This window comes from Rhea pennata, chromosome 1 (genome assembly GCF_028389875.1).
Source record: "Rhea pennata isolate bPtePen1 chromosome 1, bPtePen1.pri, whole genome shotgun sequence".
NCBI lineage: Eukaryota > Metazoa > Chordata > Aves > Rheiformes > Rheidae > Rhea > Rhea pennata.
In genome coordinates, this window is record NC_084663.1 from 99,155,810 (window position 1) to 99,181,363 (window position 25,554).

General features: G+C 37.4%; 1 protein-coding gene across 1 annotated transcript; it reads left to right on the forward strand.

Moving 5' to 3' along the window:
* LOC134138632 (suppressor of tumorigenicity 14 protein-like) lies at positions 1 to 23,929 on the forward strand. The gene is made up of 17 exons (XM_062572579.1): positions 1 to 81; positions 378 to 546; positions 1,226 to 1,350; positions 2,305 to 2,372; positions 3,207 to 3,388; positions 3,483 to 3,521; positions 4,309 to 4,528; positions 7,354 to 7,493; positions 8,565 to 8,662; positions 9,734 to 9,846; positions 10,733 to 10,866; positions 13,893 to 14,000; positions 15,980 to 16,099; positions 16,711 to 16,894; positions 19,187 to 19,458; positions 21,049 to 21,185; positions 23,771 to 23,929. The coding sequence occupies exons 1-17, from the start codon at positions 1 to 3 to the stop codon at positions 23,927 to 23,929; spliced, it is 2,349 nt and encodes a 782-aa protein (XP_062428563.1).
* Positions 23,930 to 25,554: the final 1,625 nt, after the last annotated feature.

Consider the following 25,554-nt stretch of genomic DNA (forward strand, 5'->3'; position numbering starts at 1 on the left):
ATGATATGGGCTTCCCCCTCCAGACAGGTTTCTGTATACAGCATACCAGCTCCATCCCACTCTGAGCAGGCGGCTGGACAGGTAAGAGGGAACAACTAAGCTTTACACACAGTAAATGATCTCTATCTCCACTTCTTGATATGCAAATTGCTTCTAACTGAAGCGATAGCAATTTTTTCCCCCTATATAACTTAAGATGTGTATCACAAATAAGTGACCCAGGAATACGTTGGTTTCATGTGTGACACAACTGCTAACATAGATGTGTCTTTGTTTAAATGTCTTTGAAAGTTATAAAGGCAAACACAGTGCAATACGATACTATCGCCTTTCTTGTGTTGTCTTGCTAATTGATGCCTTCCCACATCTGTCTTTAGGAAAGCCTGCATTTTCACTATTGCCAGCCTTACCAGGAAGGTGTGGGTCAGAAGTACTGTTTCCTCAAATGGATAAAGTTGCATTACTGGAAAAGGTGGCTTCTAGGAGTATTACCCATGATTTCTTTAATGATTACAGTACTTGTGCTGGTCCTGCACTATTCATTCGGTAAGTGTTACTCTCGAGCATGGTCTGGGTGGGATGGGTATTTTCCGCTATGTGAATGGTTATTCCAGTAACTTCTACTATGCAGTTAAGCACATAATAGATATATAAATATATTTGCTTTCCCTTCTCCTTAATGTCCTTGCAAAGCCAAATAAAATGCACAATATGTAGCAGCTGACAGTTGCACAAGAATATTGAAAATATGTATTTTCTCTAATTTTTTGTCTCTACTTGTGAATACTATTATTATTATTATAACTTTTATCTTTCTCAAGAATCTATAGGAATTAACTTCTCTCTTATTCACTTTTTCAAAATGGAACGGATATCTAACTTCTGTGTGCTTCTTCCCCAAACTCAACTCAGAGTCTTTAAAGTCCTACTTCTCCAGGAAAAAGAGAAGAAAAAAAAAAAGGAGGGGGGGGAAGCTCAACAATTAAAAGCTATTAGTAGAAATGCCTATGCGAACTTGTACCTCATTCCTCTCCAAATAGCTTATCCTTCTGGGCGTTGTTCTAGCAGTGGAACTGACTCAGCGCTCCTGGTATTACTTTATGTTTCTCTTAAGAACTAATGCCCACTGATGCCTGAGGACAAATAAGTGCTTCTGCAATCTTCTTGTTCAGGAAGTTTTCTGTAATGTTGTTACGTGTGCTAATTCCTGGTCCTTTTTTCTCAGCTCCAGCTTTCTCCTGTATGTATATTGGTGGAAGTGTAGAAATTTCGAATTTAACATATACAAATGACCTCACTGATCCAAAGTCACAGAAATTCCTCTTGCAAGCAGAAGCAATCCAAAATTATGTAAGTTCCCACATAAGTATAGCAAGAATTTCAAAGCATTTATCACAGATTTAGATTTGGATTGAGGAGAAGACTCCAGTTTGAGTCCTAACTCTTTTGTTTTCTTTTTTCTTTAAAATAATAAATCTAGAGTTAGTAAAAAGCTGGGAGGTATTCTACTTGTTGCACAACTTTAGGAATGTAGCTACACAGCTGTGGCTATGAGCTTCAGAGTAAGGTCAGTATTTTCTAGATAATAAAAGCTATTTCAAGGTTATGGACAAATTATTCTCATCAGAAAAACTAGAACCACTTTTTTTTTTTGTTTTGTTTTGGATATTTTACTTTGCTCAGATACTCTTCCCTGATAGATTTTTCTCTTTAATCTCAGCTTTTAAATTATGGTTCAAATTCAAGGCATAAGTTTTTGTTTTATTTTATTTTACTCTCATAACAATGCTTGCTTTCTTGCACTTCTCATGTGAGTCCATATTTGTGAGATCAATACTGTTCCCTGGGTATATGCGAACAGAAGTCTTAAACACAAAGCACTTCTCTGTTAGCCTGTATTTCCCAACAGAGCTAATCTACTGTCTCAAAGCTGCTTTGTGCATTGCCAACACAAGCTGCCCAGGTCCAGATTACGTGCCAGAAATTTGCCACAAATTTTAAGTAACTAAAATATAGGAAGACTGTAATAAAAATATAAACCTATTTACAGACATTTCTCTTTCTTAGCTAATTATCAAGAGTTGTCTCAATGTTTTTGAAACATGATGTGATTGGAAAAAAGATTTTTTAAGGAAAGTATATGCATTCTTATTTGATACATTCTGTGAAAATGATTGGTGATGTTTGTAGAGTGAGGCTAGGGGTCTAGGGGAAGAAATAATACAATTACTTGCATAGCAGGAGAGATGGTATTGACACTAAAACATAACTCTACATTTTATTTTGCAATTATTTGACTGTCAGTTTGCAGAGCTATATGAGTCTTCCGCCTTGGGAAAGTATTACTTGAAGTCTGTAGTGGCTGCTTTCAGGTAGGTTCTTTTCAAGCATTTGCGTTAAATCATAGATAATGAGTTTTGTTCCATGTTTTCTAATGTATTCTAAATTAGTTATCTGAGAGAATCTATCCATCTACTTCTGATATTCAAACCACAGTTCAGCATTTTTTTTATGTACCACTTGCTTAAACTTGTTTTGTCTATTTAAATAAAGTTCCCTTTTAACTTCTCAAGGTAAAACTTAGAAGTATGATTTTGGGTTGGATCCTATTCGTAAGCCTCTGCTGAGGAATCTAAAGATACTGAGCAGCTGGCTATTTCTGTCATAACAATCCCTGAAAACTTCTGAAAGATCAGTCCATAGACCATTTGAAAGGAGGAACATGATGGACTGTCTCTTTGAATCACTTGAATACTACTTTGTATATGTACCTGTACAGATAACTTTTTATTTCAACAGGAATTGTCTGAAATGTTCTACCGAAGTATGGGCTTAAAATTGTATTATCATACAGTGTGAAGTTTTAAATGAAAATATTGAGAAAAATGTGTCTAGAACTGTAATACAATCTTAAAAGTTTACAGTTATAGGGAAGAGATGGAAACATCCACTTCCATAAAAGTGTTGCAAGGATTTTCTATGAAATGTAGTTTTCAGTCTCGGTCTGTTATTTTGAAAATATTTCTACCGTATAGAAAAAGCAATTTTGAAATAAGAGAGCTTCTTAGCATCATGTTCAGCTGCAATTCTCTGCACAGCAGTTCAGCTGACTATTAAGCTGTACAAGCTAAAAATATGGACCGGTGGAAAACATGCGCATATATTAATTAGAGTGTATTTATGATATGGGATTTTTTCTTCCACAGTGAAGGAGAGTCTGGACTTCGAGCTTACTACTGGAATACATTCTGGGCACCACAAGATATGGTTGATTCTTTTAAAAAACTAATCTCAAAGGGACAAAAAGAGATTGGTAGTAAGCAAGCAACCCACATGTTCAGTTCTTCTGGAGAGGAAGATTTTGATTTCATTACAGTAGAGCTTTTTGGTAACAATGTACCTGTCATTTAATACCTATTCTGTCTATTTTTCTTTCTGTTTTCTGTCTTTGGCTTGTGTAGCTGACAATTATTAAATTTCAGTTTCAGATTCCACAGAATATGATGTGATGTTAAAATCAGGTAATTATTATTCAATCTCAATGAATATCACTTTGGAAAAAAAATATTCCTGTAACATAAAAATTGCAAATCTCCAATTATTCATATTTCTATAAGACCTAAGAACCAAACCAGATGAGGGCTATGCATAGCCTGTGTACCATATAATGACTGGGATGAAAATGCCTTACAGCTTTTATTCTAATATTCTAACCTGAACAGCTGAAATTGAATAGTTCCCATTAATTTTCAGTGAGAGCCATAGCTCCTTTTCCTGGCATCTTTAAAAAAGAAATGCCCCTATATAAAATCATCCATGGCTTATTCTCTAGCCTTATCGCTAGAGAATTTTGGTTATTAGTAGTAGTTAGTGATCTGTCAGATGCTGTAGAGCTTCAGCTTGCTTAGGTTTCTCTGTACTGAGCACATCTCAAAGTTGTGTAGTCACATAGTAAGTATTTTCACTGCATTGAGAGGGGCAAAGAGAAAATGGCAAAGGCAGAAGTCAGTTTCTAGAAGAGCTGGTAGAAATTGTAGCCAAGTCCTCTTCTGCTTGTTGAGCATGTGATGAGCCCATGGTGGTGGGGAGGTGTTGTGCCACCTCAGCCAGAGCAGGAGGAGGAGGCACCCGGCCCTTTAGGGAGAAGATGACACAGTTACAAGAGTAAGGGAAGGGGTGAGGAGGAGAGTCAAGAAGTAGGTTATTAATTAGGAGATTATTGCCACTTCTTCTGAAATTTTCCCCAGTGACTTTTTATTTACCTTAACTTACATTTGTTCAGCTACTGATCTAGCTTCTTCTGTATAGCAGTATCCTTTGACCTGTATGCAAAGCCAGGTAACAACAGAACTCTAACTCTGATGAATCCCAAGAAGTCTTTTTATCAGTGGAGGTTACGAGTTCCTTCTAACTATGTGGTGAGACTGGCAGTTACTACCTTGCATGGTGTCACTCCAGGGAGCTGTGCATCACACCAGTTATCAGCGTATGATTTCCTTCTTCCTCTACAGAACAAGATCATTACAAGGTATGACAGTACAGAAAAAAGATGTTTTACTGAGTTGTTCAGAAAGTCTGAAAAGCTAGCGTATGAAATTGTATCAAACAGACTTCCAACATGTAAGATTCCAAATACGACTTAAATAAGAATCTGGTATAAGGCAGTGAAGAGATCTTCCATGTTATTTCCCCCTACAATGAATTATAAATTCCTGTGGTTTTATTCTACAATACAACTGATTTTTGTACTGTATTTGATTTCATATAAGTACCGTTACAACTCAAAAAAGTAGTTTTAAATTTTGAGTTTTGTATGCCATTACTTTTAGAAAAGATATGTTTTATAGTAGTAAAGTCATAGACAAATAATCATAACAACTCTTTGTCTACAGAAGGCTCACTAATCAGAGTTAGAGTAGTCCACTTTAATACATTAGTTCATTTGATCTTGAAATCTTAGCAGCTATACCACTCCCACTCTTCCTGTGTCAAATTCCACGTGTGAGCACATTATGCACCATGAACCTGTCTTATTAACAAAATAAATAAGTGAGCCTTAGAATCTGTGGAAGGATGGTTTCAGGGTGGGGGGAAGAAGAGTGCTTTTAGGAAAAGCCTGGCTGAGCACGCAGATTCAGTTAGTAGCATCTAAAATCAACTTTTCTTAGCACTCCTTTAACTTACTTGGAATGAGTAGGTGATCCTCTCCAGACTTTCATCTCTCTCCTTATGCAACAAGGCCTTAGGGCTTGCTGTTGCTGGCAAACTGTCAAAAGGCCAGGCTTGGAGTGAGGACAGGGTTTCTGCTAGGAGTTACATTCAGACTGCCACCACGTTTATGGTGCTGCAGATAGTGTGGCACAGAGAATCTTATGCCTGATGCGTGGGCTGCATCTACTTTGCTGCTCACCCTGGGTTATTGCTGGAACTGTTGCTCCATCATGTTTAATTAGCAGTAGCTCAGTTCTGGTGGGAGCAGAAATGTAGGGTGGACCATATGGATAAAAGCACTAGGAAGCAAGTGATACCAACATGGGTGAATGTCGAGGAGCATTCATAGAACATAGCTGCACCAAGTTGCAATATGAAAGTTCTGGAAATTTCTCCATGCATTGGAGTCTGCCTATCGAAGAACTGAAACAGCAAGCAATTTGGTGACTAAAATGATGCTAAGCATACTTCCAAACAAGTTGACTTTTTTTTGGTTGCCTTTACTACCAACCTAGTGAGTGTGCATTTTTGTGTATGCCTATTCGGTTTTTCTTTCTTTCTTTCTATTTTTTTTTTAAGTATATTAAAAGTTAGCGAGTGACCTACTTAGGACAGATGCAGTGGTACTACTACAAATATCTCTGTTCTTCATGACAAACAGGAGTTTGTGTGCATTGCCCATGTTCCCTTAACAAAGGAAATTGGTTTGAGGTACAATAGTATACAATAGTATTTTAACCAAATGAAAGGTGTAGTTCGTATGACTGAGAGTGAAGGCTTTCCGAGGTAAAATTGCTAGTTTAAATACATGAGCTAAAGGAGAATTGCCATTAATTACTTTGAGAAGATAGCTTATGTGGGAGATTCTTACCCCTCTCACCCTCCAACATTCAGTCCTTGGACCACAGATGGTGCCTCAAATGATCTTCACAAGTTTTTGTAGACTGCAGTAATAAAGCCATTCTGCTACAAATACTGAGCAATGAATAAGCTGAGACTGAGAAATACCATAAAACAAGGTGTCTCATGCAGACAACTTTTCTCACATACACTTGTCTTGCTTTTCTGATGACAGTGTGGCAAAAGGTACAGCTAGAAGGTAAGGCTCCCAACTGGGTGAGCAGATCAAGGTGCTGAAATATTTCCAAATGGCAGTGGGAAGAAGACTCAAATTGTTCACTTTAGAAAAGGTTTGACAAGTTTCATGGTAAAAGAATATTATAATGACTACAAAAGAGAAGGCAAATCACAAATCCTTATTTAATGTATCTTAAAATGGGAGCAGGAAGTAGCCTGCTAAAAGCTTAAGAGGAGTTCTTTGAGCTGAAGGTATAAAAATTATGTTTCACACTGCCACTAGTGGATCTCCCTGACAAGAGGTAACACTGTTAAAGGACTTGATGCAGTGCTGTGATGGAAATACACTGTTACTGTGTGTTGCTGTGCACAGAAGTAAAGAAGCCTGTTAGAGATTTTTCACACATAGGTTTGTAAATTGAAAGATTTGTAAATGAAGGAAAAATCCAAAATGTGCTGTGGGTTTCAAAATGGAATGGATATAAGAATTAATTTACAGATATAAGAAATAGCATCTCAAATTACAAGATTACAAGTAAGTTTTCAAGCTTCAGGATATAAATTAATTACTCACTACTTAAACAGAAGAAGAAGAAATAGCTGCTATGGATGGGGTTCCCCACCTCTGGTTCTTGTAACAGCTTGTGCCATCAGCTACATGAAACCAAGCTGAACGCTAACAGAGGGGAAATGTTTTGGGCTTATGTACTGCACAGATTTTCTGCAGCACTGACCTTAGTGGTCTTCTCAGTATTGCCCATTATTTAAGATTTAAGTAGCCTCGTCTGGCACTGCCTTTCCAATGCTTCTGTAGGCCTGAAAACTTCAGAGAACCTGTTAGGCAGAATATCTGTGATGTTCTGAGTGACTCAGCTCTGAGGCTAGGACACTCTAGCAAGTATCTCATGTAGTATCAATTGACTGGAAGACTAAAAGGGAAGTGGTAGCCAGCGGAACACTTCTGAAACAGAGATGACCAGGTCAGTGTCATTTCAGTCTAATTTCTCAGCAAAAGTGACAGTACTATGGGAAATGTCTTCTTACGCAAAGTTTGTGGTATTTCAGATGGTGTGGGCCTGGAGCCTGGACTACTCCTGTTATACGTTTGACTTCATCAGGTAATGTAATGTTGCTTACCTTCTCACTGGACCGAACAGAAGAAAGGAACATACTAAAAGCTCACTTTCAAGCCATCCCTAAAATCAGTAAGTGACGAATAGAAACAAATGCCTGATGTAAGCATGCTTATTCCTCATGTTCCTTCAAAAAAAATTGATATTGCCTGAACTTTTTTTTTTTTTTTGAGGGAAAAATATTGATGTAAAAGTATAGGGATTCTTATTCTGATCTGCATAAAAGAGATGTCAAAGAACTGAATAAAGAATAGCCTTCTCTCTGGTAGATTTTTTTTTTTCCTGATTACTACCCAAGCCATCTTTCCCAGAGATAGCTCTTACTGCATGGATAATCCTGTTATTCATAAATATTAGTAGGAAAGCAGCCTGTCAGATAGACTTTTGGCACTGTATCCAGCCCCAGCCTAGATAGTCCCAGTTGCTGAGCTGCACTTTTGTCAGCAAACTCCCTCAAACTCAAGGAAGACGTGTTTCATGAAAATGGAGTAAAAGGGCAAAAAGTTACTTCTAATATAAGTCTTTGATCCCCTTCTGAAAGGAACTGTACAATGTAATTGACTGTGTAAGAAACCAAGTGGATTCCAGACCCATGTATGTTCCAAACCTATGGGTTACTATGAATTTTACAGGAGTTGTGGTTGACCAGTTAAATATTTTGAATTACAGTAACCTGTAATATTTTACTGGAGATTTAGAGACTTCAGAAGTGGAAAATTTACCCACAGTTCTTTGGTAAGGTTCATCTGTTCCCTCTCTAACCAAGAGAAATTTGGTAGAATGAAGAAACTGACTGTTTTTAACCCATGAAACAAACTATAGAAGATAGCTTTTAGAAAACAATCTTTTTTAAAGCTTACACATTTCAGTTTATGCCTTTATGGATTCTCTTTAAGAAAATACTTATATCATACACATTACAAATTAGACTTGCTTCACTATTCTGGAGGTTGGTACTCAGAATTATGAATAGTCCAGTTTTGCTATAAATGTGTGGCAAATTATTCAAAACTGTATTATTTCCTCTCATCTTCATGTTTGCATCCACTGTCTTACCTAAAGGTAAGTAAACAAGTGAAATAAGCTTTCCACTTTAGCCCAGTGGAGATAATTGTGTTCCTTGCTGATATATTTCTCTCCCAGTGTGTGGTGGGCATTTTGTCTCCTGGAATGGGACACTGAGTTCACCTTATTACCCGAGTTACTACCCACCAAACATTGACTGCAGCTGGATCATCCGAGTAAGTCCTGGGAACCCTTAGGCATAGTGGTAATTTTTGTGAGGCTCTTTGTTGTATGTAATATCAAAGTAAAGCTGGGAGAAATGTCTTTCAGTGTGATAAAAATGAGGGGGAAGCCTGTCAAGACCATTGCACCTGACTTGTTCTCAGGTACCCAATTTTTCTCCTGCACTATGCAAAAGGCAAGTGCCAGCTGTGGGAGAGAAAGATTGCCAGCTTCTTAAAGGCTGAGTATTATTTGTGACAGAAACAAAGTGCTAGATATGATGACAGTTCCTAACAGCCTAGCAAATGGTTAATAGCCATGGCTTTGCTTCTATGGTAGAAGAAGAAAATGGAGGTGTATCATGTCTCATAATGTGTCATGCTCTATTTCCCTGAACTCTGCAAAACCAGGACTTTTTCTGGTGCAGAAATTCAGCTCTGAATTTCCAGCAAGCCCTTGGCTGCTGGAAATCAGCTTTCACTTAATATCCTTTCCGTGATTGTCACCAACTTTCTGGTGCATTTACCTGTTGCTCCATAAAGCATTTCACTGCTTTTTTGACTTTCCCTGGAAAAGAACTCCCTTGATGTCTATGAGACTGTAGTAGCAGACTCTGCCTTTCACCTGCCTGATGAAAATTAGTAGTAGCTTATAGCAAAAAACTATCATCTATATGCAGGAAAGTGAAGAAGACTTTCTAAAACGCAGTGCTCATTCAGGCTTCCAGTGCATGAATAGCTAATACAGTTGTGTGGCCACTTGCCCTAGGTGTCTTAAATCACTTCTGTGATCTACCACCTGGCAGAACAAATATAGCATGAGTCTTGGATATAGTGCTTTGGGCTGATTGCAGGAAGGTTTATTCTCCTTTATCTGGCACAATATGGCAGGATAAAGCTGTGTTTAAAAAGATTTCTATACACATTTAAAAGGCAGGTTTTGGATTGTCACAGGTGCTGCTTCACATCATAAAAATGCAGTATTTTCAATCAGATAATAAGTAAAATAAGTTTTACCATTTCAGAAGTATAGGACTCTTCATTCTGTTTTTGTGTGTGGTGGGATATTTATCCTTTCACTTCTAGGCACCATTGCCTGGCTACAAGCTGTCATTAAAAATCCTTGTAATACAAATTCAAGAGAAGTCTCCGGGGTCCAGTAAATGTGATAAGGATTGGTTAGAAATTGACGGAGTTAGGTGAGTCAAATATACTGCCTGTTTTCTGACATGCTAATTTGTGCTTTGATATTCTGTACCACATACTGTCCTTAAAAAGTGTCTTACTGCTTCCAGTACAGAAGGATACATTTCACCAAACAAAATGTCATACTTCCATTGAATTTTAGCAGAATAATATGCTTAATCCTGCCTTAGTTCCAAACATGTCATTATTTTAATTTAACTATCCTGCTTTTTCTACAGTGATAAATATTTATTTTGTTGCTTCCCTTAAGTGCAATGACGTAGAAGACGGCAGAATTTTATACAGCTGCAGTGGAGCTGTGAATTCCTGTCTCTGGTCTTATTCTGGGTGAACGGCTTTTGTCATCTGAAGTTTCTATATCACTTACTCTTTAGTGGTTGTAATTATTTTCAGTAAATAAGGCAATTTGCAATGTGTGTAAAAAGTATGCAGAGGGATTTGTCTCTTGGAAGGAGCATAGGGAAGCTGGTGACAGCTGTTTGGTGTGTGATTTCATTGCTGGATTTTTAACCTCTTGGGTTTGTAAACCAAAATAGGAAATCTTAAATCAAGCATACTTAGACATGATTTATATTTAAAAGCTATATTGTGATGCTGATCCTCTTTCTGTTTTTTATTAAAAGTCTGCTAGTCCCAGAAAAGTTGCTGTGGGTGGAAGGGTGGGGAAGGGGGACAAAGAAGGGTGGCAGTGGAAGACTTTTGTAAATAAGTTTTCTAATAGTTCTATTAGAGCTAGAAAACTTTTACAGTAAAAATAGCTTATCTTTGTTGTCATGCTTTAGAGCTTTCTGGATTTGGTACCCTGCAGTAATAGGGGAGGTAGCTGGGTGACAATAGTCAGTTTTGTTAGAAATTAATTTTTTGTTTTTGCCTTGCCAGATACTGTAAAGCTATTTCAGAAGGCAACAGAAATAAAGAATATGGCTATTCTGTTGCAATCAACTTCCATTCTGATGAACTGGTTACCCACAGAGGGTTTTATATTGAATATAGAGCCTTCAGTCACACAGACTGTAAGTGAATGTGTATGCACTTTTATTTTTAAGGACCTTTGAGAAACCGTATTTGATAGACCAATTATATGCTCACCAACTTGCCTTTTTTTCTTAACCTATTTTCAAGGCAGGAGTGCTTGGAATGTAATTATATATTTAATTGATTAAATAGATTCATAAATTCAGATAAGCAGTGCGTTTGGAGGATACTACTTTGTTTCTATCTTTTCACAAAGCTTCTGTAAAATGGGAAGTAAAAGTGAAAATCCCCAATTTTTGCAGATCTAATTACTTGACAGTGTGCCATTCTCTTAAAATAGCCAAACTGCAACTTGCAGACAGCATGTGGTGGAGAGGGTCCAAGAGGACTCTTCAATCAACAGGAGTAAAGTCAGTCTTCTCTTTAAATTTACAACTCAGTGTACTCTGATTCAGCTTCCAGCTTACAAACAGAAAGAGAGAATGTTTCTGGAAATTAATGAAGAGTAGGTATTTACAAAAAATATATTGCAGATGAGTCTTTTCTAATAAAGATATTACAAATCAATGTATCAACTCTCTGAAAGCCAGCACATCCAGTCTTTGAAAGTCCAGAAACATCTAATGCTATTCCAGAACTGTGGAGATTGGGGAGCCAAGGGATCAGTGCTGGGGCCAGTATTATTTAACCTCTTCATTATGGACCTGGACGATGGGCCTGAGATCTGCAAACTTGGAAGTTTGCTTGCAGATCTAACTAGTTTGTGAGCTCTAGTTTGTGAGCTACCAGTCAGAGGGTCTTCAGTGGGTTAGAAAAATGGGCAGAGAGGAACCTCTTGAAGTTCAACAAATCAAAGTGCAAAGCCATCCACCTAAGGAGGAATAACCCCAGGCGCCAGTACACACTGGGAGTTGATCAGCTGGAGAGCAGCTTTGCAAGCAAGGGCACTGGGGTCATGGTGGACAAGTTGAACATGAGGCAGCAATGCGCTCTGCTGGCAAAAAAGGTCAATGGTATCCTGGGTTGCGTTTGGAAGACTGTTGCCAGTAGGCTGAGGGAGATGTTATGTCTGCTCTTAGCCGTTAATTTGCCTTTTGTGCTAGGGAGGAAGAAAATTTAAGTAGACTAGACCTGGGCAAAAATAGGAGTTTTTTGCCTACTTATTCTTCCACAGCTTGCCTGTCTGCATATAGAAACCAGTATCTGGGGCTTAATTTTTGCTGGCAAATCTGAACAATGGAAGAGAACAAACATTTTTGATATGTTTCAAAGAAACATCTTAAAATCAGGATTAGTTGTTATTTTAAGTAAATGTGAAAGCAGTTTCTGAGTGAAAGGTTGTTTCATTATGAAATTACTAGGTTTGAAAAATATTTCCTAAAGCACTTATTCACATTAGAAATAAAGACGCTCAAGCACAGTAGCACAGAGATGAATTTTTAAAACATTTTAGTGTCAGGTTATTTGTATCTATAATGCTAAGAAAAATTCTTAGATTTGAGAGGGGGGTTTCTGTAACTGTAGTCACTTCAGTGTAAAATGTATGTTAACAAATTAAAGAGATATTAGCTCTGAATATGATTATACATTTTTGCTGACTCATTTTCAACCCTTTGAATGAGTCAGTTGATGCGGATTTAAATTTCTGAGTCCATTTACGTAAATGTTGATTCATTTAATTTATACTGCCTGCTAAAATCTTTGACAGATGAAGTCAAGCAAGATAGCATTTGCTTTTTTAACATTCAATTGAACTTATAAATGACACTAGCCTTAGCTTTTAATAGCCATTTTAACACTTGTGCGTGACAGTCCTGTCTCAGTATGCATTTAGTCTGTGACAGCATATCTACTGTCATTAATTTTTTATCTTTCTAGCTTGTTCGCAACAATTTAAGTGCGCAGATAAAACATGCGTTCCTTCAAGCAACCGATGTGATGGCTGGAAAGACTGCTCAGATGGTAGTGATGAATTAGATTGTGGTAACTCGATTATTTCTCTTGTTTGTGTCCTTCTGCTATCATTTTATTCTAGGAAGACTGGCTGAAACAATCTCTAGATATTGGTGGCTATCTTTAAGAACACAGGAATATGTGGGTGAAGAACGAGAAATCTGGAGAAAGGCCATGCAATGTGTATATTCAAAAGTAGGAAAACAGAGGAAGAGAGAAGGGAATTTTAGACCAATCTGCTCAAGTTCAGCTTTTAGGGGAAAAAAAGGAAAAAAAAAATAAAAATAAAAGGTCAAACCAAACTATTTGTAGATATCCACAAAGTGTCAAGGAGATGAGTAATGACAAACGTGGAATTTTCAAATTTTTTTATACCTCTCTGATGTGTGAGGATAAATAGAGAAGTGAGGAAGATGCACTGAGAAGAAAATATTAGGAAATTTATTTCCAGAGAATGATTTTCCATGGCATGTTGCCAAAATGGAAGGACATTATTACTGTTAGTATCCGTTATGGGACATTTTATTATTTTTGGTAGTGATCTAAATGACGGAATAGGATAGATGCTTACTAAATAAGAAAGAGGACACACAACAGGAAGAGGGCTGAATGGAATTATAAATGATCCTGGTAGTCTGGAGAAAATGTGTTCTCCAGGGAAAAGATAATACTCTGTTCAGTAAAGATAGAATCTGAACTTAAGTAGGTAATCAAACTGGTGGATTGCCTAAGTTGCTTTTCTACTGAAAAATGATGTGGTATTGATAGTATCTCAAAAGCTGACTGTGAGTCACAGTGTCATGCAGCTGTCTTAAAAGAAAAAGAAAAGAAAAAAAAAAACAAAAGCAAAAAAAAGCCCACTAATTCAAAAAGATGTAAAACAGGAATTTGAAAGGATCCTCCCAGCAGCAGTGGGAAGGCCTCAGCAAGAATGTTATAACCAAATTAACACTATGCACTCTCTGTTACTAGAGGCTGTTAAGAGCAAGGTAGGCTCGTGTCTGCTATGGATGGCACAGTAATGCCAAGATGGCCTGTGACAGGGAGAGCAGCATGCGGGTGCTAGCCAGCTGTTTGGATCAGAAACCATTTACAGCCCTTTCTTCTTCAGGCTGTAATGCAGAACAGGTGAACTGTGGCAATGGGAAGTGTAAACATCAGTATAAGACTTGCAAAGGTGATGACAGCTGTGGGGAGGACAGTGATGAAAACGACTGTTGTAAGTATGTATTTTAGTAAATTACTTTCCGAGAGATGGGGAAGGCAGAAACAGCAATATGCTATTTCCTTAAATCTGTGGCTCTGTCAGTGGACAGGCCGATTATAAATCATGTTGAATTCACTGTGTGTGAAAAATCCAAATTAAGCGTTTTTTTCTTTTCCCCTTCAAGAAATACATTTGCAGTAAATGTCTGTTAACTTGATGAAAAAAACTTCAGGTAGCAATTTCTAGCTGTAAGGGCCAAACCATACCATCTCCTCCCTTTTACAAAAGAAAATAGAGCCTTCTAAAAGACATGTTTGTTTTCTGGGTGTTCTACCTGTCTGACTAAGCATACAGACCAGCTGGTCTGAACAGCAGAATAATAAAGACAGCTCCCACGAGTTCTTTGTTTTTTCATGTCACTAGTCATGATCAGTTTAGAGAACTGTTAGAAAAACAGTATCTCTAAATGGATCAGTAGTCTAGTTAAAAACATCATTAAAATCTAGCAGCTATTTTCCTAACTTAATTAAAGAGAAAATAATATACTTTTAACTACTTGCAGCTAATGTTTAGCTGTCAACTATTCCCTGCACTGTTTAGCAGCAGGAATGATTCATGTTGTCACAAGTGATCTTCAGTGCTTAAGACAAACTGTGTGCTCAATCACTGTTCTCCTAATAAGGACTTATGACTTATATAAAATCCTGCTCTATTCTCATCTTTCTTTCATTACGGATTCCTGTACAACATTAAATATGAAGAGTAACTACAGGGATTTACTAGTGTTATAAGCAAATCCCCAGAGACTACCTCTGAATGACTCAGTGAGGTCACACTATTGATTTCTGAGACTGTTGAATAAGTACTACCTAATTTGTAAAAGGACTTTAGAAATGCAGTTCTCTTGTGATAGGGACCCATTGTGTTAGTCATTTTGCTTCACTTAACCTGTTCCCATAGTATGAATGGGAACCTTTCTAAACTACTACTGAATTTAGAACTTCTATGTATTTTTTCATTGCACAAAATGCACATCTCATAAGAGTGAAAACAAAACATGCAGAGTATAACTAGTGCTTGCGAGAGTCTAGGCAAGAAATTAACGAAATAAAATTTGGAGTAACAGTGATTTTAGTTAGATGACCTAACCACAGCTTACTGGTGATCCTGTGAGAAGAACAATCAGAATCAGTTTTAAATAATGCAAGAGAAAGGGACATAAGGGTTTTAGGACTTTTGCCCCTTGCTACATGCATGCTCTCTTTACTGGAGGCATACCACATCCAGGGACGTTACTGGTACTACTGATATCTCCATGACTTGCTATGTTTTGCTCCTGTAACACTCACCTTACTTTAAATCTTAAGTCCTTGGGGTGGTAGCATGTCCTTGTTTGTCAAAAAAGTGCCTACCACTTCTTGGAGGTCACTGTAAACAAACAATATTATGTGCGATAGTGATGGATGCACAATGCTGAGGTCTGTCAGGATTTCCATATAGTAAATCATGATAGTTTCTTACCTGAAGATACCTTGGAGGAAGCTTTAAAGTAGCCCTTGAATGATTTGCTCAAGTTTCCTTTAAAAACAAAAATAACACCAACTATTGAAGATCATCTGCTGTGTAAATGTATAATTTGTAACGTCAGTAGCCCTACTGGTAGAGGTAAAACAACAGACTCGACAAGCATAGCTCTTTCAGTTTAGAGCTAAGTAAAAAGGGAATGGAAGGCAGCTGGAGGCTCTGCTGTCTATCTTACGGTCAATGGAAGCTTAAGTTATTGTGATCGTTAATTAGAGTGGAATGTCTCCCTCGTAGCAGGTCCAGTTTACACCAGCATGGATTATGACTTCAGGCAGACTGAAATACGTGGTTTTGAACAGCTTTTGCCACATCCTTGTCTACTGATGAATAGATTGAGTGTGTTAATTTTCTTTAGTCATTAGAAATCATGGCTCCAAGCGTTGTATCTTATCTCTCTTTTATTTCAGCCTACAGAAGTTGCTCCTCTTACACTTACAAGTGCCTCAATGGAAAATGTCTGCTGAAACCGAATCCTGACTGCGATGGAATAAAAGATTGTGCAGATGGATCTGATGAAATGAACTGTGGTGTGGTAACATTGATTTGAAAAATTAGTTAATGACATTGGAAATAACTCAGGGATTGATGGGTCCATATTAGTGGATCAAGAATTGATTAAATCAGATGTGAATTTTTAGAAAATGAATTTACTGGTGACAACTGTATGAAAGTGTCTGACTTGAATTTTTCACTGTCTGATTTTAAACCCACTGGTCCCTTGTCTCTGATGATTTATTTTGAGTAATACTCACCTCCAGGTTGTCAAGTTGGTGAGTATGAGTGCTTGTTTGAGCTGAATAAAATGCAAAGAGTCAAGGACTAAACAGTGAAAGAATGCAAGATTTTCAAGAAAATATTTGGAAACAACCCAGCTTAGCATTATGTTTGATTGTCTTTTTGAGTTACAAATCTCTTTAGTAATCTGTAAGAGAGGATAAGCAATCATTAGTAAGCTGACCAGCCCACTGAGTGAAAATGGGCAAGTATCCTTATCATTTTTGCGATTACACAGTAAGAAAGCACTTTTTTTCCGCATGGCTTTGAGGTCTAAGGATAAAAGTAAGTTTACATATTAAGCGTAACAATGTAAAATAGCCTTGTGTTTTTATTTGCTATTTTATTCAATTATTTCTATTAGCTTGTGGAAGACACTTGTTTAAGAAAAATAGAATTGTTGGAGGTGAAGAAGCAAGATCTGGAAAGTGGCCTTGGCAAGCAAGTTTACAGATGGGAGCACATGGCCATGTATGTGGTGCATCTGTTATTTCAAACAGATGGCTCATATCTGCTGCCCATTGCTTTCTGGATTCTGATTCTGACAGGTATGGACAGGCTACATTGTCTTAGGGTACCGGCAGTTTAATAACCTTCGAGTGTTGCTTTCAAGAGTCCACAGTAGCTGTTCCATGTGTAGATTTATTGATATAGGGTATAGCTCTATGACATGATATTACTAAGTGAATCTTAGTATTGTGTTCTGCAGTCTTCAAAAGACTCAAGTATCCAAAGTAACTCTTCTGCCTCCACTGCCAATAAAGCCTGCATTTTAGCCTAGGGAAAGACTTGCAGGTAAATGGCAGGTTAATAAAATACGCTAGAAGGAAGAGTTTGCTAGTCAGATTTAGAGTAAACATCATGTTTTAGAGGATAAGGATTTTCAGAGGAGAGTCTGTGGCCTTTTGCTGCCAAGAAAAGGACCGTATATTGAAAAGTGTAGTGTGAAATCAACTAGTGTTCTATTGAGGTAGTGTAAATAGAGAATACATACCTTTTATGCATGGGAAGGAAGAAATAGATTTTAGAGTTTGATAATACACTCTTCTGACTTCCAAAGCAAGGTGTTTACATTCTGAAATACATTGAAATTGAAATGCGTGTTTTTTATGATTGTATGTATTCTAGTCAGAAGGTAGTTGATTAGATTATGATAGAATCTGTGTCAATACATTGGACAAGATTTACAGCTGAACTGTTGGGGTTTTGTTGAAGGCAAGCTGGTACTCTAAATTATGTAACATATGTTTGCATATATTGAGATTGAAATTACATTGTTTTTTGTCAAACACATCACAGTTCTCCTGATGTAACGTGACTGCTGTTTCAGTAATACGAGTGCCCATAAGATTTTTGAGTTGATGAGGAAAGTTTTGTATGTCTGCACTTCGGTCAAGACAAAACAGATACCCTTGTGCAAATGCTACACACTGGTTTTACTTGATATTTACTCACTATCACTGGAGTGCTGCATGCAGTGGAGAAGAATACATTAATGCCCAAAAGAGAGTGACTACACTGAATAAAGGATATTGATATATTGGAGGCACTCACAGCAATACAGTGCTTGGGTCAAGGATATAATCTAACTTCTATTCAGCATAGAAGGACTTGGACAAAGGATTTTCCTGTAAATACATCCCATTTTTACTGAACTGTAAATGCAGCCCTGTTGTCTGAGTAGAATATCCCCAGCTGAACTGAGTAGGTGTTTTCTCGCTCGCTCTTTCTTGCTCTCGTTCGCTCTCTTTCTCCAGACTGTGTGTACAAGGACAGAAAATCATGGTTTAACTTCAATGCTGGTATTTGAGGTGTAGCAGTTTTGCTCCTGAAATAAGTCCTATTGCAAAGTGAAGTAGCAGTATTGCAGTCAGAAAGTTATTGGAATAATTGGCCATTCCTACTTCAATTCCAGTCTTGCTTTTTGGACTGTATAAACATTTGAAGACTGTAGTAACATGCAGAAATAGGGTATCTCTATATCTAAATAGCTACTTAATAAGTGCAACTACCCAATATGCACAAAGCAATTTCATGTTCAAATAGGTACATTACTTAGCACAGTTATGACTAAGACCTTGAATATCCATTATTAGCATGAGATGGACATGAGCTGTTGAGGCTTGTATGTCAGAACAGCCATCCCTGCTTGGCCTGCCTCCTGGCTTATGAATGTCAGGAGCACTGCTGGTCCTTACCTGAGACAAATGGGACATCAATTCTACTTGAAAGCTCAAACTGCACTGATCACTGAGCTCTGAAAAATTAGACCAGTGCTAATTGCCCAGTCTGGTTCTGCTTTGGCCAGTACCTCTGTGAAATGTCAGAATAGATGATTTACCTCTATACTTATACCTCCTTTTTTCTACCTGACTAAAATTTGGCCTAAGCCTGGTTTTATACTATGGGCTTCTGGTAAATCAATCATGGATGCTTTTTCTGCCAGCAGAAAACCATACAGTAAACTGAATTACAGAGCAAAACCGCATGGCTTACAATGGCATAGCTTGTTTCATTCTGCTTTCATTATACTTTTATGGAACTCAACTCTGGAAGTATTTCAGAGAGCTTTGCTTTGTGTAAAGATGGATGAAAAGTGACCCCTGCAAGGAACTGGTCTTATAGCTCCAAGAGACTATTCCTTTTAAAATGGTAAGCAAAATCATAACTTATTTTTTTAGTGGAAAGAGACTGTAGTGTACTTGTCTTCATAAGCAGTATTCTACCCCATTTACTTTGTTTTTGATGATTTTCATCAATTATTGAAATATGCTTAAAACTGAATGAACCAATACTGCATTACTTTCCAATGGCATGTTCTAAAACCATTCTCTTTACAGATACTCTCTTCCTTCTGCGTGGAGAGCATATATGGGCTTACACACCATTAATGAAAACAGCAATCACGTGGCTATGAGATCAATCAAAAGGATTATTATCCACCCACAATATGACCAATATATCTCAGACTATGACATCGCCTTGTTGGAAATGGAGACACCAGTATTCTTCAGTGAGCTGGTACAGCCCATTTGTTTACCCAGCACCTCTAGAGTATTTGTTTATGGAACTGTCTGCTATGTAACTGGCTGGGGAGCCATAAAAGAAAACAGTATGTTCATTTCCTGGATATACTTTTTGCAAGTTTGGCTTAATTTCGAACTCTAACTGTGAAATATTTATAGACATAAGAGAAAATACCTGTGGTTTACTTAGTAGTTCTATAAAAAGCTAGAAAATATCTCTCTAGTCTATCAGTTCTAAATGTTTACTTGTATTGCAGTTAAGTGTGAACATGTACCCTCTGTATGGGGATCAAGGATGGTGTCACAAACCATTGAAAAGCAAATGTGTATAGATTTACAAAAATGTGTCTACTTCTATGCTCAAGGCTCATTTTGTCTGGGGAATAGATAGTAAGCAATCTTACTGGTGAAGAAAATGGGAAATTCAAACTAATGCAAGGAAAGACTTTGTGTTCAAGAATGTAGTTTGACAATATGGGGGTGTCTGCAGAAATAGCCGCAAAAAATTATGTAGGTTTATTATTTTTGTCTGTCTTAAGGCAGTTTATTGTATGCCCTATGAAGTATTCTGCCTGCACAGCTCAGACCAGCCAGCTGGTAGGGAGGAAAGGGGAAAGCAGGCAGATATGGAAGAGGGTGCTTGGGGAGCCCACAGGATCCTCACTGCTGTTGCTGAGTCAAACCTGAGCCAGGTTTTAGACCTGGGTTTAGACAGCTTCCCAGCATTGCAGTGATCCCTACAACTGCCATATATCCTAATTGCTCATGTTTAATCAGAAATCATCTGCCACAGTAATATTGACTTTCTTAATATGCCTTTTTAATGGATTTAAATCGAAGATTATCACATGTAATGTAATAAAGTGCAAATAGCTTTACAAATTATGTCTTTGTATATGGTTTGCTTTTTAAAGAAATGACATAGGTAATATTTAAAAATCATTATAATGGTATGTAAAAAAAAAAAAAAAAAAAAAGCTTATATTTTGATCTTGACTATTTCCTTCCCAACCTCCTCCTAGAACCTAATGCACAAACAAACAAACAACCTGTTCTCCTGAATCTCCAGATATTCAGAATTATGTTCACTGATGGGCCAAAATGTGACTCAGGATATTTAACTCACAATGATAACAATGATATTTAGCCCCTACCATCACTTATGACTTACAAGCTTTTTCTTTTTTTCTTTTTTCTTTTTTCCTCTCAGCTTCATTCTTCAGTTTTTTCTTTAGGATGGGGAGGATGGGAGAGAATGTAGACTTTCACTTACTAAGACGTGGACAGTGTTTGTGGGCAAGACTATAGTATAAATAACAAAGCTTTGGGCTCAATTTGAAATGGCATTAAAAACTAGTCATATCGTGTGAAATCTCATATTATACTCACAGTTTGCATGACTTTCTACTTCTGACTGGCGGAACTAGCTAATAAGGATAGAAACTAAGGAAATGGAAAAACAGTAGTGGTAGCATGTAGGGACGTCTATGTCTAGAGCTAGTGTGTACTACAGTCTCAAAAGCTGAGGGCAACAGCAGTTGAAGGGAAGGGAATTATTCTTCTGCTGTTAGCTGGGTAAATCTTGAATTTGGAGCCATTCTCCTCTGATTCGACAACTGGTTTCTCTGTTAAAAATGTTTACTACTATAACCTCTGCAACGTTTGTATTTTTCTAGGTCACCTTGCCAAAACACTGCAGGAAGCTAGAGTGAAAATAATTAACCAAAGTGTTTGCAGAAAACTGTATGATGATCTGATCACATCACGTATGCTGTGTGCTGGGAATCTTAAAGGTGGCATTGACACATGCCAGGTAATCTGGGACTTGTGGAGAAACTATAAAAGAATGTTTGCTTTTGTTAGAAACCTGTTCAGGGTTTAGGGATTTTGCCCCCTCAGTAATAAAGTGAGATGTCTTAAGTTTATGGCAATTAAAGTTTTCCAAAATAGTAAAGGAAATTTAGCATAGATATCATCTGTATCTCTTGAAAAATGTTGATTTGCAAGAAAAGGGGTAAAACGAGTTGAAAATTTCTTTCCCCCCCCCCTTCAAAAATTATCCTTCCTATTAAAAAACAGATATAAGGATAAATGGAATAAAGTTAGGGCTATCTGCTATTTTTACTGTTCATCTTGGTTTGTTTATTTATGTGGGAATTAGTATAATGTTATAACAATGTGATAAATGGCATTTAGTTACAGTTGCAAAGAAATGCAAAAGGCAAGGTAAGCTAAGTCCAGTAAAGGCAGTTGAAATGCTGCCTCTGTTAGTTTCATATGTTCAGTCACATGTATTATGACAAGTTTTGATGACATTATTGTATCATGAGTTATATGACCTAATTTGTTGCACATGCAATTAATCAGAAACTGTTTTTAAGACATAGTTAACTAACTTGTGTTCCGTCCCCTTCCCAGTCGTTAGGCTAGAGTGTACGTTATCTGTATTTAAACTTATTAAGATGAGTATCTGCTTTCTAAATTAAAACATAGTGATTATACTAGTTACTTTTTAAATGGAGAGAAATGTATTACTGATTTTAGTCTGTGGTAATTTGTTAGAACTTTCATTTAATAGAGTAATTTTTACTGTTTACGTATACTAGAACAGTGTTTGCAAGAACATAGTTCTAAAGGGGCTAGCCTTCTAACACATAACAAAAGACTGGTTTGTAGGATCCTTTTGCAGTTTCCCAGATCTAGTTCACTGAATTATTATTTCTGCTAACATGTTGTTTGGTTTAGAACCTTAGGCCTTGGAATTGTTTTGCTAAAACGTATGTTGTGATACGCCTAAGGCGTGATGTTCTTCCAAAAAATGTGTTGCCTCGGAAATGGCCTTAAGTTTTAAGATGGACATTTTAACCGATTTTGCTAGGTACTATACTGGTCACTCTACTTTCCAGCACAGTCTACTCTGTTTCTGTCCTCTGTGACTTAAACTTCCTCCTCTTGGTAGTGCCTGTGTTATTTCTTTTTTCCCCCTTCTCCAGCATACTTCCTGTGCAGTGCTAGAAAGGGATGATAGTGGCAGTTCAGGAGATCCCCACAATGCTCTGGAAGCTATCTAATTATAATTCCAGTGTTTTGGACATCCTGATTTGGTTTACTTCTTCATGGATGTAAAAGCTGTCTATGGACCGCACAAGTTACGTGAAGCTTCTAAGAGTAGTTCATCTTTAGATGACGTGATACTTACTGTAAGAAATGAAGCGTGTACACTTTCACACTCAGTTTTCTTATCACTCTAGGGTGTTCTTTGGCCTTACATGGTTCCTCTTTTCAGGATCCTTCGTCTTTCCACCTGCATGTACAGCTCCGTCAGTCTCTTAGAGCTTCCAATATAACTGGCCAGAGTATCCAGCCTCCTTTCTCCTTAAGCATCTTGGATGGTTAAAGTTACCAGTATGACAGCAACCTGGGAGAGAGGAGGAATTGTTGTGGCTTCTTTTTTATCACTATATAATTTTCTCTGGTTAGGTGGTAGAGACTTTCTACTGTTAGATTTTTTTATAGGTACGTGGCTTTCTTGATCTTCTCCCATGTGTTAGTTCCAACTGGTGAGAGCAAACAAACCCTAGGTTCAACCTGCAGGCTGAAGACTGCCTTATATGCATAAGGAAAATCTGCAGAGATGAGCAGTATCCATAACTGTTCAGAGATCTGCAAACTCCTCCATTCACAGAAGGCATACAAGGTTAAAACAGAAAGGGTTACAACGCGTTTGTGAATCCAAATGCATTTGGATCCTGTGAACTGAGATAAATGGGAATTTATATTTTTCCATGTTGTTATATGCAGAGCTCCATGTTCCTTTTGAGAAGCCAGTTCTTATTTACGTGTTACTGAAGTCTTTTTCCCTTCCTCACCACCTCTGAATCTAGCCACAATCTTGTTTATGAAGCTGCTAACAACATCTAAATATGCTTTAATTTATTGTTATTTTTTTTAGTGACAGAGCTGAATGCAAGAAAGAGACACTTCTCTTTTTGTCTCTGATCAATGTACAGTATAAGAGTTCTGTCTTAAACATGTGAACAATTTATGGCCAAATGATGTCAGAGTTCCCACTTTCCATTCCTGTCCCCTCTCATTCTTGAACTCTATGATCAGGAACTTTATGAATCCTGAAATGGGTCATCAGCAGTGAGTAATTTTTCATTTTTATCTTCTTGCTGTTGCTTTGTATTGATAAATATGCTGCTTCTATAAGTTAAAACAAGCTGAAAGAATTTAGTATCTAGACAGGTACATTCTGTCTGGAAATAAGGTGCTAATATTACATTGTAGTTTCAGGAGGAGTAGGGCAGATATTTAGAGTCCCTAAGCAACTTAAAACTTGTTCTCTGCTCTGTGTGTGGATGTGTGCTAATGGCTGAACTGTGCCTTTTGTTTTAGGGAGATTCTGGAGGTCCTTTGGCCTGCACAGGAAAGGGAAATAGATGGTACCTTGCTGGCGTTGTGAGCTGGGGTGAAGGATGTGCTCGGCGCAATCGTCCTGGTGTATATACTAAGGTGATGGCACTTTATGACTGGATTCGTCAGAACGCGAACTGATGTGCCAAAGAGAAAATGCAAATAATCTTCCTTGTGAAAACTGCTTTCTACACTAATTTATGATGTACATCTCTGGCAATATAACAAGAAAATGCTGTTGACTGTTTCTCTGTGGATAAAAAGCACTTTTTTGACATAGAAACTATCATTTCCTATTCACCTGGCAGTAACTGTTTGGATTAAGAACAGCTCCAGATTCTTTATGGATTCATCTTCGTTATTCTGAGCAGCAGAAACAATGCTGCCTTTAAAAATACAAAATAAAATGTATTAGGACCTATAACAAAAATCCAGATGAACCTTTCCTTTAGAAATCTTCTCTTCTCATTCCATCTCTGAGATGTGTCCCTCCCTCCCCTTCATGTGTATGTGTGTACATAAATATATGCGCATGTGTGTGTATATATATATATATATGTAAAAATAAACATACATATGAAGATACACACATCCCATATACAGTCACATATATTCCCTTGATGATGCTACAGGATTCTAAACATAAATTGTTCTTTCCTGTTTCTTCAAAATACCAATATTATGATCAATGTACCGTACAAAACTAAGGTGAGTTCATTCTGAAGTGATGCTGCTATTGCGTAACTGTTCCTTTCTAGGCTGTAATTTTTGGATTGTCTCCTGTGATTTTCTAAAACCATCAGACATATAACTCAGATATGTTTAGGGTGCAGGAAACTTTCTTTAAAGGACTGAAAGAACACCATTTAGTTTCTTTGGGATGATATAAATAAGAGGAAGGAAATACTGAGCTTTAATTAATTAAAAAGAAACTGTATAAAGCAAATGTGTTGAGAATTATGTTTTAATCAAGTTCCAAAAAAGCTTCCTTTAAAACCTCACAAATTACTAGTTCCCCAACAGAATGTTAAGAATTTACAAAACAGTCATGTTTTGGTCTCTTTACAGGCTTTATGGACAGGTTTATACATGTAGCTGATTATAGTAATATTATATCTTCCAGTTAATTCTCTTTAATATCAGACTTCAATGAAATCACCAAAACCAGGTTCACTTCCTTTATAAATAGAATTTGGAGACAGATCTCAACAAGACTCTGATACTTGCACAGGAACATGAGTTGGTGGACATGGATTTCTGTCTTTGTTCCCCCCCACTCCCAACAGGTGAGGGCTCACCTAGTACTTGTAAGTCATGTGTAATGATCATAGTGGCTCTGTGCTGTGATGAATCCATCTCAAATGAGTATGAGCTTGGTGCCTGAGTGATAATAGAGGCCAATGCCTCAGGGATTTCACCCTACTAGGGTGCCAGGAACTGCACACACACCTGACTAAAGTAAAGAGATGTATGACTAGACCAGTCCAAGGAGAGATGGTGCTATGTACGCAGGACTACATGAAACAGAATGATGGCATTTCAAGCTAGGGCATCTGTAGGCAGTTTGTTTCAAGATTACTGCTCTGCCAGGAAGTCTTTCTTGTTGACCCCAGTCTTCTGATACAAACAAGCAAAATCTTTCAACTTAGTCCAAGATGGTTCTCATGTACCCTGGCTTTTTGCCCAGTCTCTGGTGCTTTCACACATTCTCTTTACAGCTTTGACCATAGTTGTGTAGGGACTGATGTCAGCAATGAATGACAAAT